At 33.2% G+C, this 15,824-nt stretch overlaps 2 protein-coding genes and 1 long non-coding RNA gene across 3 annotated transcripts in view; all 3 read left to right on the plus strand.

The window, feature by feature from the left end:
• LOC111714857 (uncharacterized) overlaps positions 1-6,045 on the plus strand; it is a 9,516-nt gene extending 3,471 nt beyond the window's left edge. Inside the window, exons 4-9 of the mRNA XM_023490071.1 lie at positions 2,388-2,564; positions 4,325-4,419; positions 5,059-5,125; positions 5,190-5,237; positions 5,447-5,564; positions 6,002-6,045. Of these exons, the coding sequence (XP_023345839.1) occupies positions 2,388-2,564; positions 4,325-4,419; positions 5,059-5,125; positions 5,190-5,237; positions 5,447-5,564; positions 6,002-6,045 (549 nt within the window). The remainder of the gene's footprint in view (positions 1-2,387; positions 2,565-4,324; positions 4,420-5,058; positions 5,126-5,189; positions 5,238-5,446; positions 5,565-6,001) is intronic.
• Positions 6,046-6,349: 304 nt separating this feature from the next.
• On the plus strand, positions 6,350-13,162 carry LOC111714868 (uncharacterized). The gene is made up of 8 exons (XM_023490082.1): positions 6,350-6,392; positions 7,054-7,116; positions 7,253-7,295; positions 7,588-7,647; positions 7,868-7,971; positions 8,099-8,192; positions 10,177-10,227; positions 13,085-13,162. Exons 2-8 carry the CDS (start codon positions 7,067-7,069, stop codon positions 13,160-13,162), a joined length of 480 nt encoding a protein of 159 aa, XP_023345850.1. The 5' UTR covers positions 6,350-6,392; positions 7,054-7,066.
• A 1,973-nt stretch (positions 13,163-15,135) lies between these two features.
• The window catches only part of LOC111714733 (uncharacterized), a 1,331-nt gene continuing 642 nt past the window's right edge, over positions 15,136-15,824 (plus strand). Inside the window, exon 1 of the long non-coding RNA XR_002768044.1 lies at positions 15,136-15,246. This is a non-coding gene — a long non-coding RNA (uncharacterized LOC111714733). The remainder of the gene's footprint in view (positions 15,247-15,824) is intronic.

Consider the following 15,824-nt stretch of genomic DNA (forward strand, 5'->3'; position numbering starts at 1 on the left):
AATTTGGAAATATTTTGCTAGCGCCCTTTAAGCCGCCACTGTAAATGTTTCAAGATGTCCTTGGATACATCAGGAGTTTTGATTTACAGCTTGCTAACCTATTCCATGCAGCTCAAGTACAAGGCAGGTTTAAATATAAAAAGACAATTATTAAATTCAATTTTAATTCAATTAATATAAATTATTGACTACAGCATTAATATAAATAATTTTCTCTGAAATGATGTTTATAATAAAACGGCGAATGATCTGGTTGTTGAACCTGAACCTGAACCTCCACCTGTTCCTCCTGTTCCCCGAGCCCCCCGGAGAATTAGGAGCACACATAAACCCTGTCACGACTGTCATAGGAACCATGATGATATATTGTTTTATTCGTTGGGGTTAAAGTAAAACTTGACATTTTGACGGTCTAACATGTTCACAAATCAATACTTTTTTAAAAATCTTTCTTTTATGTTGTATCTAGCAGCGCAGTTTGCCTTAATTTAACTTAATGTTCTGATATGTAAGTTGGAAAAAGATGGGCTGGGATAAAACTCTAACACAGAAAAACAAAAATATCTGAACCTAGGAGAATCTGTTTACTCCCAATCTTGAAACTGAAACAGAAACTGACCAAGCACAAGAGAAGAACCCTACGGGAGCAGAAAGCTGCAGAGAAAAAATCGAAATCAATTCGATTCTATCGAACCCAGAGCGTGGTTGAAGAGATGAGAATAGAGTTTGAAAAGTACCTGGAGTTAGAGGAGAAGTACCTGGAGTTAGAGAAGGAGAACCTGGGGCTAGAGGAGGAGAACCCGAGGCTAGAGGAGGAGAACCTGGCCCTAGAGAAGAAGAACCTGGAGCTAGAGGAAAAGGAGAATCTGGAGCTAGAGAAGAACCTACAGTTAGAGGAGGAGAACCTGGAGCTAGAGAAAAAGAACCCGGAGAAGAAAGAACTGTTAGATCTGAAATCAACCCAGATTAAATATTCCAGTCCACCTGTTAAACCTGTATTATATCTGAAATATTCCAATAATCAGGAAAACTCCAAAGGAAAAACTCTGAATGATACTAAACTAGGAATGCAGTAAATAAATTCATACGATTTAACATATTTATTGAATTTTAACAATTTCAACCCTCCAAAATTTCTGTTTTGAATATAAATTTACGTCATTGTTAAGATTTACGAACACTGCTTAAAATATCCACCATTAAGCCTTCAATTTCCAAAATTTCGAAGAAGACAATATATATCTCAGACCAGACTTCTACAATATCAGAACATCATCCAAAAGACTCAGAGAAGACTATTAAGAATTTTAAACAATCTTCAAAAATCGTAGAATCTACTGTACAAAATTTAGATTTTTCTGATCTTGAAAACCAGACTTTCAAAACTGAAGAACAAGTTTCAAAACACAAAGAAAATTTCCAAACTCTATTTAGGCAAACTTCAAAAATCCAGCCAAAGTTTACAAAGCAGACTTTAAAGACTTTAAATCAGATCCAGAAGCCAACAGAGCCGACTCCAACGCGGTTAAACAAGACTCCAAATCCAAAAAAGGAGACTCCAAAGATGGAGAATAAGGCTTCAAAGCTAATGATCAAAACTCCAAAAATCACTGAGAAGGTTAAAAAAGAAAGAATCGGCAACAAAGCTCTTCGAACCTGGATTCAAAGAAAAGAATCAGCGTCCACTGGTTCCGAAGAAAGATTTAGAACTTTTTCAGAGATCTGGAGAAAGTCCATTCTGAGAGGGGTTGAAAATTCCAGGAGGACTGGAGGACAGAAATTAAACTACACAACAAAACCTAAATCCGGTTCAATTTGTGTTAGTTCTCTTCTGAATATTTTATGTGATTTCTTATTCAATAGGAAAAATATTTGCACAAGAAGGAATAAAATTGGCCCTATTACATATTAAAGAAATTATTTCTTTTCAAATTAGTTATTTTTTATGCATTTTACAGTCGGCACCAATATACAGTCGGCACCAATATACAGTCGGCACCAATATACAGTCGGCACCAATATACAGTCGTAACCAGAAAACTCTGTAATATGAAGGCGACTTTTAGACTCTAGTTATAATTTTAAATGGTCACAAATACATATAATGAACATAAACACGGAAATTGTGCACTGTGCAGTGTACACAGACCCATTTCACTTAATAAGATGATTTTCAATTAGCTGGTAAAACTGTTTGCTTTATTACATCATCAAATAGACACAAGATTGTTTAAATGTCGTCTTCGTCTTACACAGTTTTATGGGTTCCACAGTTTAAAAAATACATAGAACTAGCAAATAGAAATTAAAATGTTAAAATCATATAAATTTTAATTAAATTTTAGGCTTGTATAGGATAAAGGATTAAAGATGAAGTAATTATTCAGGATGAAGGGAGGGGGAATAGGTCTGAAAGAGTGAAGACTAAAGAAGAAGAAGAAGAAGGAAAGAAACCGATTTCAGAGGAGAAGAACACCGGAGGGAAGAAAAAGAAGAAGAAGCAGAATAAAGGAAAAGCTGAAGGATCACTTATCTTGAAGCTTGAAGATCCGGAGATAACTCAGGTAAGATCCGGAGATAACTCAGGTAAGATCCAAAGATAACTCAGATAAGATCCGGAGGTAACTCAGGTAAGAGCCGGAGATAACTCAGGTAAGATCCGGAGATAACTCAGATAAGATCCGGAGATAACTCAGGTAAGATCCAGAGATAACTCAGATAAGATCCGGAGATAACTCAGGTAAGATCCAGAGATAACTCAGATAAGATCCGGAGATAACTCAGGAAAGATCCAGAGATAATTCAGGAAAAATCCTGAGATAATTCAGGTAAGATCCGGAGATAATTCAGGTAAGATTCTGAGATAATTCAAATAAGATCCGGAGAAAGGTCCAGAACCGAACTTAAATCAGAAAGGATTTGAAGAAAGGTCAGGAACCGGACCTAAAACACAAGGGTTCGGAGATACCAGGATCCGGTTATATCCAGAAATCCATTACAATAACAGCTGAAAAATGCGAATATCTATCTATATATACTTTGCTTGTCTGGGTGGATGGGTGTCTGTTTGTTTGTATCCAATAAAATCAAAACGGCTTAACCAATCTGGCCAAAATTGTTTGTGGGACCTCGCGTGTACCCAGGGAAGGTATATGGATGATCTAATTTTCAAAAATTTGCTTCTAAAAAAATTCGATTTTTAAAAGTTTGAAAATCCACAATTTTTTTTTTATAAAATCCGAATTTTTTGGTTTTACTTTACAATGTATTCAAAGAGAAAATGTTTACAAATGAAATAGAAGATGGGCGTGGTGCGCCCTTAAAGGGATAGACCGGCTATGTAAGGTAGTTGAATGAGTATGCAGTGTTGTAAAAAGCTTCTTTAGGATTCATTTGAGACATATAAAACTTTTTAAAGATCTGTAAATCCAGAGGTTGAGCGCAAATTCGATATTTAAAACTCCTACTTTAGGGGTGAATACGTTTTCAGAATTGTTTTTTTTAATTATTAAATAACGACGACAAAAAATGTGAACAAAACTCTACAGTAAACTAATTAGTTGTTTAGGAACCGGTTGAGAAAATAAAAATTAATCTTATCATCGAAAATAAGTAATCTTGTTCAATTATTAGTTTCTATTTTCTTATTGTTCTAGTTTCTCATTATTTACAAGATGTTCTGCAGATTTTCTTGAACTATTATTGGAAAGACGACATTTGAAGAATTTGTAGAAATCTGCAAATAAATTCATAGAAAATAAGAAATTCAACATAAAAATGAAAACGAAAAAATTGACTCTAGCATTGATTTAATGACAAATTTCTTTTGAGAAATATGTTCCCAACCATCTAATTAGATTACTGCATGATTTTTACTTGTTTTTCGTCGTCGTTATTTACAGTAATTTAAAAAAAAAAAACAATTTTATAAACGTATCCACACCCAAAGTAGGAGTGTTAAACGTCGAATTTGCTCTCAAATTCAGGATTTACAGGTCTTTAAAAAAATTTATATGTCTCAAATAAATCCTAAAGAAGTTTTCCACACTGCATACTTAGTTCAACTACATTACGTAGCCTTGTCCATATTTATACTTTGATTGTCTGTCTGTCTGTTTTTTTGAGTCCAAAAAACGTCAAAACGGCTGAGCCGATCGGGCCCGAATTTTGTGTAGGACCTCACGTGACCCCAGGGAAGGTTTATGGATGATAAGCATTTCAAAAATTTGCCTTAACAAAATTTAATTTTGATTAAATTTTGAAAGCCCTGTAAGCCTCCTGTTTAGACAAAAAAGTCCGGAAATTAAGAAGAATTATTCTCCAGGTGGGTGCAGACGACTGTATAAAAGTTCCAGAGGAGGATGAAGAGGAGGAATGTTTGACTCCGCCAAGAAGAGAATTTGAGAACCCTGTTCATAGGTCAGGATGTTCACCATGACTATTTTCCATGGCCATTTCCGTGACTGTGAAATTGATCATTATTTTGATCATGATTAATTCAGTGACTAATACCATGACTTAGACAATGATCATAATTAACACCATGACCAATACCGTAACTATGTTTATGATTATGTTAATATTAATGTTAATGTGCATAATTGTGAACATTGACCAAGGCATAGACCATGAACATGGCATTGTCTATGATAATAACTATTGTTACTACCAAGACAATAGCCATGATCAAGACTATTGTCTTGTCCATGACTATGGCTATGACCATTACTATGGCTATGACCATGACAATGACCATGACAATGGCTATGACCATGACTATGGCTATAACCATGACCATGGCCATAGTCATGGTCATAGCCATAGTCATAATCATAACTTAAATTATAACTTTGCCCATATCACCATGTCTATGACAATGACTACGATTATGACTATGAAAATGACTATTATCATGACTATGATCATGACTATGATTATGACTATGATCATGATTATGAAAATGACAATGACAATGACAATGAAATGACTATGACAATGACTATGATAATGACTATGACTAATACCATTATCATGTTAAAGATTATGGTTATGATTTAGGCGTGCTCTGGTGTCCCTGGAAAAACAGCTGGATTTAGAGAAACCCCTGAGTAACCTAGACTTATCAGTAAGTTTGTTTCGTTCAATTTATTAGTTTCATTAAAAAATTTGAAGTAATTTATAATTTTTAGGGTGTTCCACATATTTTGGCAGTTAAAGGAAAACCTCAAGGAATAGGGGTATGAAAAAAGCTTACAGTAGAAATAGTGTTAAAGTAAACTTATCCAAACCAATTATACAGTAGAAATAGTGTTAAAGTATACTTATCCAAACCAAATATACAGTAGAAATAGTGTAAAAGTATACTTATCCAAACCAAATATACAGTAGAAATAGTGTTAAAGTATACTTATCCAAACCAAATGTAAAGCAAACCTATTTTTCCTAGAGGCTGAGTGAAACTGAGGATCAAGTAATATCCGAGGTTAGAGTATCCTCTAAACGATCCTTCTCTGCTGTAGATGAGGAGATTAGAACCTTGATCTCAGAAATCGAACCAGCGCCAGGTAGAGTTAAACATAAACGGAGATCATTGGTTCTCTTCTCATGGTACATTTTAACATACAGTTATACGATATTCTAAGATCTAGATACAGTACACATCAGCATACAGATATTTATATATTCAATGATCTAGGTACGTTCAGCATATACAGATATTTTTATATTTAATGATCTAGGTACAGTTCAGCATATACAGATATTTATATATTTAATGATCTAGGTACAGTTCAGCATATACAGATATTTATATATTTAATGATCTAGGTACAGTTCAGCATATACAGATATTTATATATTTAATGATCTAGGTACAGTTCAGCATATACAGATATTTATATATTTAATGATCTAGGTACGTTCAGCATATACAGATATTTATATATTTAATGATCTAGGTACAGTTCAGCATATACATATATTTATATATTTAATGATCTAGGTACAGTACAGCATATACAGATATTTATATATTTAATGATCTAGGTACAGCTCAGCATATACATATATCTATATATTTAATGATCTAGGTACAGTTCAGCATATACATATATTTATATATTTAATGATCTAGGTACAGTACAGCATATACATAGATTTATATATTTAATGATCTATGTACAGTTCAGCATATACATATATTTATATATTTAATGATCTAGGTACAGTTCAGCATATACAGATATTTAAATATTTAATGATCTAGGTACAGTTCAGCATATACAGATATTTATATATTTAATGATCTAGGTACAGTTCAACATATACATATATTTATATATTTAAGATTTCTGGTTGGATCTCCCTAGATCCTTCTCTTTCCAAAGCTCGAGGTATAAAGCATGGAATTCTTTTTAATTCTTATTAATGTACCTAGAGATACGCATAGGTACTTGACTGAAAGTATTTCACAATGTTTACATGTAAAAACTATATTAGCTAGCAGATGTGTGTTTTTCTATGAGACTATTGAAGCAAGTTCTAAGCTTTGCATTAGATTTCTTTCTAATTTATGTAAAAACGACCTTAACACAGTTCTTTGCAGAAATTTATTTTCTATTGCAAATGATTGTTCTGTAAATCTATCTGATCTTAGTAAAATGTTAGTAAAGAATCAAATGAAATATTTTTTATGTCCCATTGGAACATGCATGGAAAGTTCCAGTTTTAAAAGAACTTTTAAATAAAAGAAGGAATAATTTATATTTAGAAGGATTCGATGATTACGTAATAACTGAAATGATAAATATATTATGTTATGAGTAATGTCGCCTATGTTTGTGCATAATTTTGAATATTTCTCTTTTTTCTTTTGTAAAACTATATATTCAAAAATTCATTAAAAAAATTTAAACTACACCATTTATATATGAATAAATATCTTTGTGTGTGAATAAATCTTAATAATAATAATACTGTAAAAATTAGAATTAATCCAGGTTTACCTATCTCTATAGCAGATCAAGATCTAACAAACTAACCACCAATATATAGGTTTACTCTACCTATGGATCTGAACCAACTAAATGAGCTGACCCCTCTAGGCTATCTTTCCAGGTCGTTTTTTAATAACACTTGACATCTGAAGCAGTCACTTTACGTACGATTCGAACCCAAGGGAAGAAATGGATCAACTCATCAAAAAATGCATGTTGTTATAGCATAAAAATATCATATTTTTGTTTGTTTTCAGGCATGTCACCATTTGTACAAGCAGGAGGCAACTTTATGATAAGGTGATTATACGGAGCGATAATGTACGAAAGATTTAGGTGATAATGTACGATATATTAAGGTGATAATTTACGATAGATTAAGGTGATAATGTACGATATATTAAGGTGATAATGTAGGTAGATTAAAGTAATAATGTAAGATAGATTAAGCTTGTGATACTACCTTGCGAGTTTTTTGTAACTACTTAAAACATCTATTCCCCAAAATATTCACTGATTATCCCCAAAAATTAGTATTCAGCGAAACAAAAAAATCTCTGGAAACCCATCTGGCAAAAATAAATTAATTTAGGTGTACACTAGAATAAAAAGTGTTCGGGACGGACTCCTTACAGAAGATGCATTTATTAAAGTAAGTAAGGCTGTTTATTGACTTAGAGGTATTCAGTATTTCTTTTTATGAATTGAAGTTTTTTATCCTTCTTTCTACTTGCATTAAAAAATCCCACTTTAGGTTTTGCAGGACTAGACTCCGTTTTCCATATGTACTCATTTATTCATGTCCTGTATAAATAAAAACAAATTATAACTTAAATAATAATCTTCAGACTAGAATATAAAGATTTGTTCAGGGTTTGGGTGAAGTAATGGGTGGATGTTTAAGTAAGGATCTAATCTCCGAGATCTGGAGTATACTTGGAGTCAAAATTGCTCCGCACATCGAGAACAAATTCAGGGAGCATGTGGAATAATTTTACTAATAAATATCATTTTTAGTTTTTAAATAGACTTAAGATATTATCTACTTTTAACTTTAAGCATATGTTTCTTAGTTTGAAATATTTTTGCCACTGTGTTTCCAGTTACCGTGAGTTCGCCGGTGTTGCAGCTTTGGTTGAACGAGTCTTCTGCTTTAGATTTCTAGACTCTAGTTCTCCTGGTCCTATTCTACATAAGGTTAGGTCCGGTATACCCCTGGTCCTACTCTAACTAAGGTTTAGTCCAGTATACTCCGGGTCCTACTCTACATAAGTTTAGGTTCAGTATACTCCTGGTCCTACTCTGCATAAGGTTTAGTCCAGTATACTCCTGGTCCTACTCTACATAAGGTTTAGTCCAGTATACTCCGGGTCCTACTCTACATAAGGTTAGGTTCAGTATATTCCGGGTCCTACTCTACATAAGTTTAGGTCCAGTATACTCCTGGTCCTACTCTACATAAGGTTTAGTCCAGTATACTCCGGGTCCTACTATACATAAAATTTAGTTCAGTATATTCCGGGTCCTACTCTACATAAGGTTTAGTAAAAGTATACTTCAGGCCCTATTCTACCCAAAGTTTGGTCCAGTATACTTCAGGCCCTATTCTAACTAAGTTTTTGTCCAGTATACTCCAGGTCCTACTTTACCTTAGGTTTAGTCCAGTATACTCCTGGTCCTACTCTACATAAGGTTTAGTCCAGTATACTCCTGGTCCTACTATACATAAGGTTTAGTCCAGTATACTCCGGGTCCTACTCTAACTAAGGTTTAGTCCAGTATACTCCTGGTCCTACTCTACATAAGGTTAGGTCCAGTTTACGCCTGGTCCTACTCTACATAAGGTTTAGTCCAGTATAGTCCTGGTCCTACTCTACATAAGGTTTAGTCCAGTATACTCCTGGTCCTACTCTACATAAGGTTTAATCCAGTGTACTCCGGGTCCTACTCTACATAAGGTTAGGTCCAGTATACTCCTGGTCCTACTCTACATAAGGTTTAGTCCAGTATACTCCTGGTCCTACTCTAACTGAGGTTTAGTCCAATATACTCCTGGTCCTACTTTACCTAAGGTTTAGTCCAGTATGCTCAGGGTCCTACTCCATCTAAGGTTTAGTCTAGTATACTCCTGGTCTTATTTTAACTAAGGTTTAGTCCAGTATACTCCTGGTCCTACTTTACATAAAATTTAGTTCAGTCTATTCCAGGTCCTACTCTACATAAGTTTAGGTCCAGTATACTCCTGGTCCTACTATAACTAAGGTTTAGTCCAGTATACTCCTGGTCCTACTCTACATAAGTTTAGGTCCAGTATACTCCTGGTCCTACTCTACATAAGGTTAGGTCCAGTATACTCCGGGTCCTACTATACATAAGGTTTAGTCCAGTATACTCCTGGTCCTACTCTACATAAGGTTTAGTCCAGTATACTCCGGGTCCTACTCTACATAAGGTTTAGTCCAGTATACTCCGGGTCCTACTATACATAAAATTTAGTTCAGTATATTCCGGGTCCTACTCTACATAAGTTTTGTAAAAGTATACTTCAGGCCCTATTCTAACTTAGGTTTAGTCCAGTATACTCCAGGTCCTACTTTACCTAAGGTTTAGTCCAGTATACTCCTGGTCCTACTCTACATAAGGTTTAGTCCAGTATACTCCTGGTCCTACTTTACCTAAGGTTTAGCCCAGTATGCTCAGGGTCCTACTCTAACTAAAGTTTAGTCCAGTATACTCCAGGTCCTACTCTAACTAAAGTTTAGTCCAGTATACTCCTGGTCCTACTCTACATAAGGTTTAGTCCAGTATACTCCTGGTCCTACTCTAATTAAGGTTTAGTCCAATATACTTCGGGTCCTACTCTAACTAAAGTTTAGTCCAGTATACTCCGGGTCCTACTCTAACTAAGGTTTAGTTTAGTATACTCCTGGTCCTACTCTAACTAAGGTTCAGTCTAGTATTCTTCTGATCCTATTCTGACTAAAGTTTAGTCCAATATACTCCTGGTCCTTCTCTTCCTAAGGTTTAGTCCGGTATACTCCGGGTTCTACTCTACCTAAGGTTTAGTCCTCATCTAAGTGCACTTATAAAAATTGTTTCTTTGTTTTACATATTTTAAAATTAAATTGTTAAAAATAATCAAAATTTTACAAATAAAATCGTGAACATTTTATAATTTTAGTCTGAGATAGAAAAGGCGGATTTTGATCGGCTTATTTCCAAGCTAGCTCAGGTATATATATATATATAGATATTTCCAAGCTAGCTCATGTATAAATATATATATATAGATATTTCCAAGCTTGCTCAGGTTTATATATATAGATATTTCCAAGCTAACTCAGGTATTTATTTATAGATATTTCCAAGCTAGCTCAGGTATAAATATATATATATATATAGATATTTCCAAGCTAGCTCAGGTATATATAGATATTTCCAAGCTAGCTCAGTTATATATATAGATATTTCCATGCTAGCTCAGGTATATATATAGAGATACTTCCAGGCTAGCTCAGGTATGTATAGATATTTCCAAGCTAGCTCAGGTATATATAGATTTTTCCAAGCCAGCTCAGGTATATATAGATATTTCCAAGCTAGCTCAGGTTTGTATATATAGATATTTCCAAGCTAGCTCAGCTATATATATATAGATATTTCCAATCTAGCTCAGCTATATATATAAAGATTTTTCCAAGCTAGCTCAGGTATATATAGATATTTCCAAGCTAGCTCAGGTTTGTATATATAGATATTTCCAAGCTAGCTCAGCTATATATATATAGATATTTCCAAGCTAGCTCAGGTATGTATAGATATTTCCAAGCTAGCTCAGGTATATATAGATATTTCCAAGCTAGCTCAGGTACCTATATATATATTTCCAAGCTAGCTCAGGTATGTATATATATTTCAAAGGTAGCTCAGGTATATATATATATAGATATTTCCAAGCTAGCTCAGGTATGTATACATACTTCCAAGCTAGCTCAGGTTTAAATAGATATTTTCAAGCTAACTCAGGTATGTATACATATATATATTTCCAAGCTAGCTCAGGTATGTGTATATATATATTTCCAAGCTAGCTCAGGTATATATAAATATGTCCAAGCTAGCTCAGGTATATATATAGATATTTCCAAGCTAGCTCAGGTATGTATATATATAGATATTTCCAAGATAGGTCAGGTATATTTATATATAGATATTTCCAAGGTAGCTCAGGTATATATATATAGATATTTCCAAGCTAGCTCAGGTATAAATATATATTTATAGATATTTCCAAGCTAGCTCAGGTATATATATATAGATATTTCCAAGCTAACTCAGGTATAAATATATATATATAGATATTTCCAAGCTAGCTCAGATATCTATTGATATTTCCAAGCTAGCTCAGGTAAATATATTTATATATATAGATATTTCAAAGCTAGCTCAGGTATGTATAGATATTTCCAAGCTAGCTCAGGTATGTATAGATATTTCCATGCTAGTTCAGGTATATATAGATATTTCCAAGCTAGTTCAGGTATATATATATATATATATTTCCAAGCTAGCTCAGGTATATATATATATTTCCAAGCTAGCTCAGTTATATAATATCATTTATTTTAAAACTTTAAAATTTATAAAATTTTATGCTTACCAGGAGTTCCTCGTCAGCCCGAAAAGAACCAAGCCAGAAAATTCTCCCAATCTCAGAATATTATCGATTTTCTATAGAGTAGCGTTCATCTGTAATTATATTTGTCTGTTGTAGTTCCTTTACAATTCCGGAATTTATGAAGATCATGGAACTAGTTAATTTCTAGAGTTTCAGCGGAGTTCTTAAAAGTTTTGGTAGTTCCTTAAAGAGAGTGTTCGCGAAAATGAAAGGGGGTATAGGCTTTCGTCGGAAAATATTTGACTGTGATTGCATACTAATCTTACTTCTATCTGTTGCGTCTGTAAGGATATAAGGAGAAAATTCTTGGAGCTTAATAGGATCCAGGAGCTTTATGATTTAAATGTCCACATCGATTAAGGAAATCTTTAAATATAAAGATAGCTGATCATCATGATGTTAGATTTGATCTTATGCCTATAATATAATCTTTAAATATGCTGTATCTAGTGTTTTGACGAGAAAGGAAAAGAAAATCAAGTTTGAAAATGGAGTTAACCGTAGGAATATAAAAAAACTGAATAAATTTCTAAAAGCTGAGTCTCTAGCGGTTCTAACTTTATCGGTAATTCTGTACATTTCTTTCTGAAGAAACATTATCTTTGTCATTTGTGGGAAAAGATCACTTGTTAAAAAACTAAGTTTAACTGCCACCTTTGTATCCTGATGGTGTAAACCTGTGATATTTTAAACTTAGGTTTAGCCGTTTGGTCAGCTATAGCTAACATATAAATATATATATAAATAGATATAGAGATATATATATATTTATAGATATTTCCAAGCTAGCTCAGATTTATATATATATATATATATATATAAATAGATATTTCCAAGCTAGCTCAGGTAAAGATTCTGCATTTTATAGAAATAATTTTCACTTAAAGAACTCTTGTTGTAATTTTAAGTGACGAAAATTTCGCTTCAATCTGTCTCGCAAAAAAATGCCAAATTTTCGCGAAAAAATACGGAATGTAAGAAACAGACATATTTTAAATTCACCCTGTATATAAGATAACTATCTGGCTGGCTGGCTCATGGCTAGCTGGATTTGGATAAACGTACATGGATGGACAGAAACTCAGAAAGGAAGAGAAATTATTAATATGGTATAGTAAAACTTCTGATTTTGAGCTCTCAGAGCAAAGAATTCCACAAGTTTTTTGCTCAATTAGTTGTTACAGCTTCAACACCTAGGGTTTTCGCGAAAATATTTTAGCCAAATGCAAAATTTTCGCGAAATTTCGCTTTGTTTCCGCATTTTTTGCTTTAAGAATTTTCGCGAATAAATGCAAAATTTTGCAAAAAAGTTCCTGAAATACGCGAAATGTTTCGTTTTCTGTAATCAGCCCCTTTAAATCGATCCAGTTTATCAAATGAAGCGTAAAAATTCTTTAAATAATTTTTTCAGGTTTCAGCAAACCAGTCCCTTCAAGACCTTCTCATTGCAATTAAAGATTCAGGAAACATAAAAATTTACTTTTCTTAAGCTTTTTTATAATACAGACATACATAAAACTTTGGAAATGGAAGACGACTGTTAGAATAAGGATAAGAATTTAGATGATTGTCGTAGTCGAATGAAACGTGTGTAGCAGTTGCTCAATATGCAGTACAGACAAGCCTGTAGGCTGATTGTTGATTAAATGCCGTCTTCATATTCTACAGTATTATGGATCCAACTGTACAATTAGCACTAGGCATGTTTTTTATTAGTTTTGAACATCAATCTCATTATTTTCATACACTGCAAAATTTGAAATGCTCAAAAAGTTTCATGTTCATTGTTCATCGGAGTATTTACAACCAAAACTTATGTTTAAATGTCGTCTTTCTATTCTACATTTTTCTGGGTCTCACTGTAGTTGAAATTAAATTTCTTCTGGAGGTACTTGGAACCTGATTAAAGTTGTAATTTGAATTAAACTAGCACCTATTAGCCTATTTTAAGTTTAAAAATCCTCAACTTTTGTAATTAAATCTTGTTTCTTTTTCATAAAAGACCAGGAAGGAAAAGAAAAATTTTAATAAATTGGATTGTTGATAATTCATAATTTAAATTAAATAAATCCTGTGAAAATGTTTTTTTTTAAATATATAATTACAGTTTTTAAAACTAAGTTTAACTGCCACCTTTGTATCCTGATGGTGTAAACCTGTGATATTTTAAACTTAGGTTTTGCGATCTAACAGAATTCAGATTTTGAAATATCTAAGGTCTACTTCATTGGATATAAGGATTAGAAAATGTTTGTGGGAAAAACTCAGTTTCTTTCCATTTTTTTTATTAATCATGTGATAAATAATCAAAGAAATAAACATTAAAATACATTTATAGTAGTAAGTAACTGCATTCTTCTTTATATTTATATATATATATATATATATGTGATAAATAATCAAAGAAATAAACATTAAAATACATTTATAGTAGTAAGTAACTGCATTCTTCTTTATATATATATATATATATATATATATTTTTGTGTATAAAGCACTTTACTTCCTGTTCGGGTTTCCATGTGCAAAATCTGTATTTTTCTCCTGATATGCAAACAATAGAGACGCTGGAAAATAGATTTAGTCCCACCAATACGAATTTTTTGTTGTTGCATGCAACGAGATAGACTGTGAATTTGTGCAGATAAGTTAGCCAGGTATTTATCATGTTTTATACGATTCCAGCTGTCATCCTAACCATATAACTAAGAATATACCGTTCTCACGGGATACAGTGCACTCAGAATCTGCTGGAGTGAAGAGTTATTAGAGAAAAGACTAGAAGAACTGGAAGAAGATTTGGTTGAGAGAGGATACAGGAGAAGATCCATTATAAATCTTCCTTCATGGATGTGAGGAAGATAAAAAGAGAGCAGACACTGAAGAAGGTTATGAGTAGCAGGGTAGAGAATGATAGAACCAGGTTTATTGTCAAATATGACCCTAGACTGCCTAGGTTCTCTGAAACTCTAAGTTTTATGTGTTATCGTTTGAACTATTGGTCGTTTGAACTACTCACATGGTATTACGTGAGTTCAAATGACCAATAGTTCAACAAGTCAATAGTTCAAACTACTGCCGTTTGAACTATTGATTGATGGATAAAGCAAGGTCGTCTTTTTAAAATTTGAATTTACCGTTGGAAAATCTTTGCGGGATTCTGCTTAACAAGATGTTTAACTGGATTCCCGCTAATTAACATTTTGAATTTTCTTTATGAGCTTTTCGAGCTTATTTCCTGGTTTAGGAGAGGAGAAGTTGTTAAATTAATCAATACTTCAAGGAATTCAAATATTTTTTTTAATAAGTTCAAATAATGAAGTTTATAAAGTGATCTAATAGTTTGTTTTATGTTTAACTTTGCAGTCGAGCTTGTTTTAAGCTGTTTATTTTAACTGAGAAACATTTACATCGGAGGTGTTGAAATTTGTTCTTAGAAAGTTTCGGTTATTTTTCTGAAAGTAATTTTAACAATAATTTTAGAGATATGTCTGTCACGCCCCGCAAGAAGCCGCATGCAGTGGGGGTAGTTGGAGGAGGTGGAGGCGGACAAAATATACAAGTTTTCGTCAGGTTACTATTTATATACATGGCTACCCACAAATGACAAGACTCCTGTACGGAAACTTGCTAGTCTTTCTTTTTTATTTTATCATTTAAAGACCGTACTCATTAGGCTGAAAAATAAATTCCCCTTTTTGTTAGTCGTTTAAGTTTTATCCTGGGTCCGATACGATTTTTGGATCTCCGGCCCCCTCCTATCAGTTTTGGAGACGATAATTAATTTTCAGAAAAATTATTATTATTTCCTAAGCATTATTTAGGGTAAGGTTAGGCTAAGACAATTTCTCGACCGAGCGCTGCGGCCAGGACAGGTTAGGGCACCGGATTAAGAGAGGATAGGGGGCTGTGCGCTGCGGCCACATGACCAATTATATCCGTGTTGTGTTATGGGATCCGTGTACAAAATGGAAAGGAGGGTCCAAAAATCGTTTAGCAAGAAATTACCTTTATCTTTTGTATTTACAGCTTAAACAAAGATTTTAAATCCTTAATATAAATCTGATCATTTCTTTAGTCACTGCTGATCCTAAATATTACGATAATTTCCTTGAGAACGATTTATGGACCCCCCCCCCCACTATCAAATT

The sequence above is a fragment of the Eurytemora carolleeae genome, unplaced genomic scaffold, assembly GCF_000591075.1.
Source record: "Eurytemora carolleeae unplaced genomic scaffold, Eaff_2.0 scaffold120, whole genome shotgun sequence".
Lineage (NCBI taxonomy): Eukaryota > Metazoa > Arthropoda > Copepoda > Calanoida > Temoridae > Eurytemora > Eurytemora carolleeae.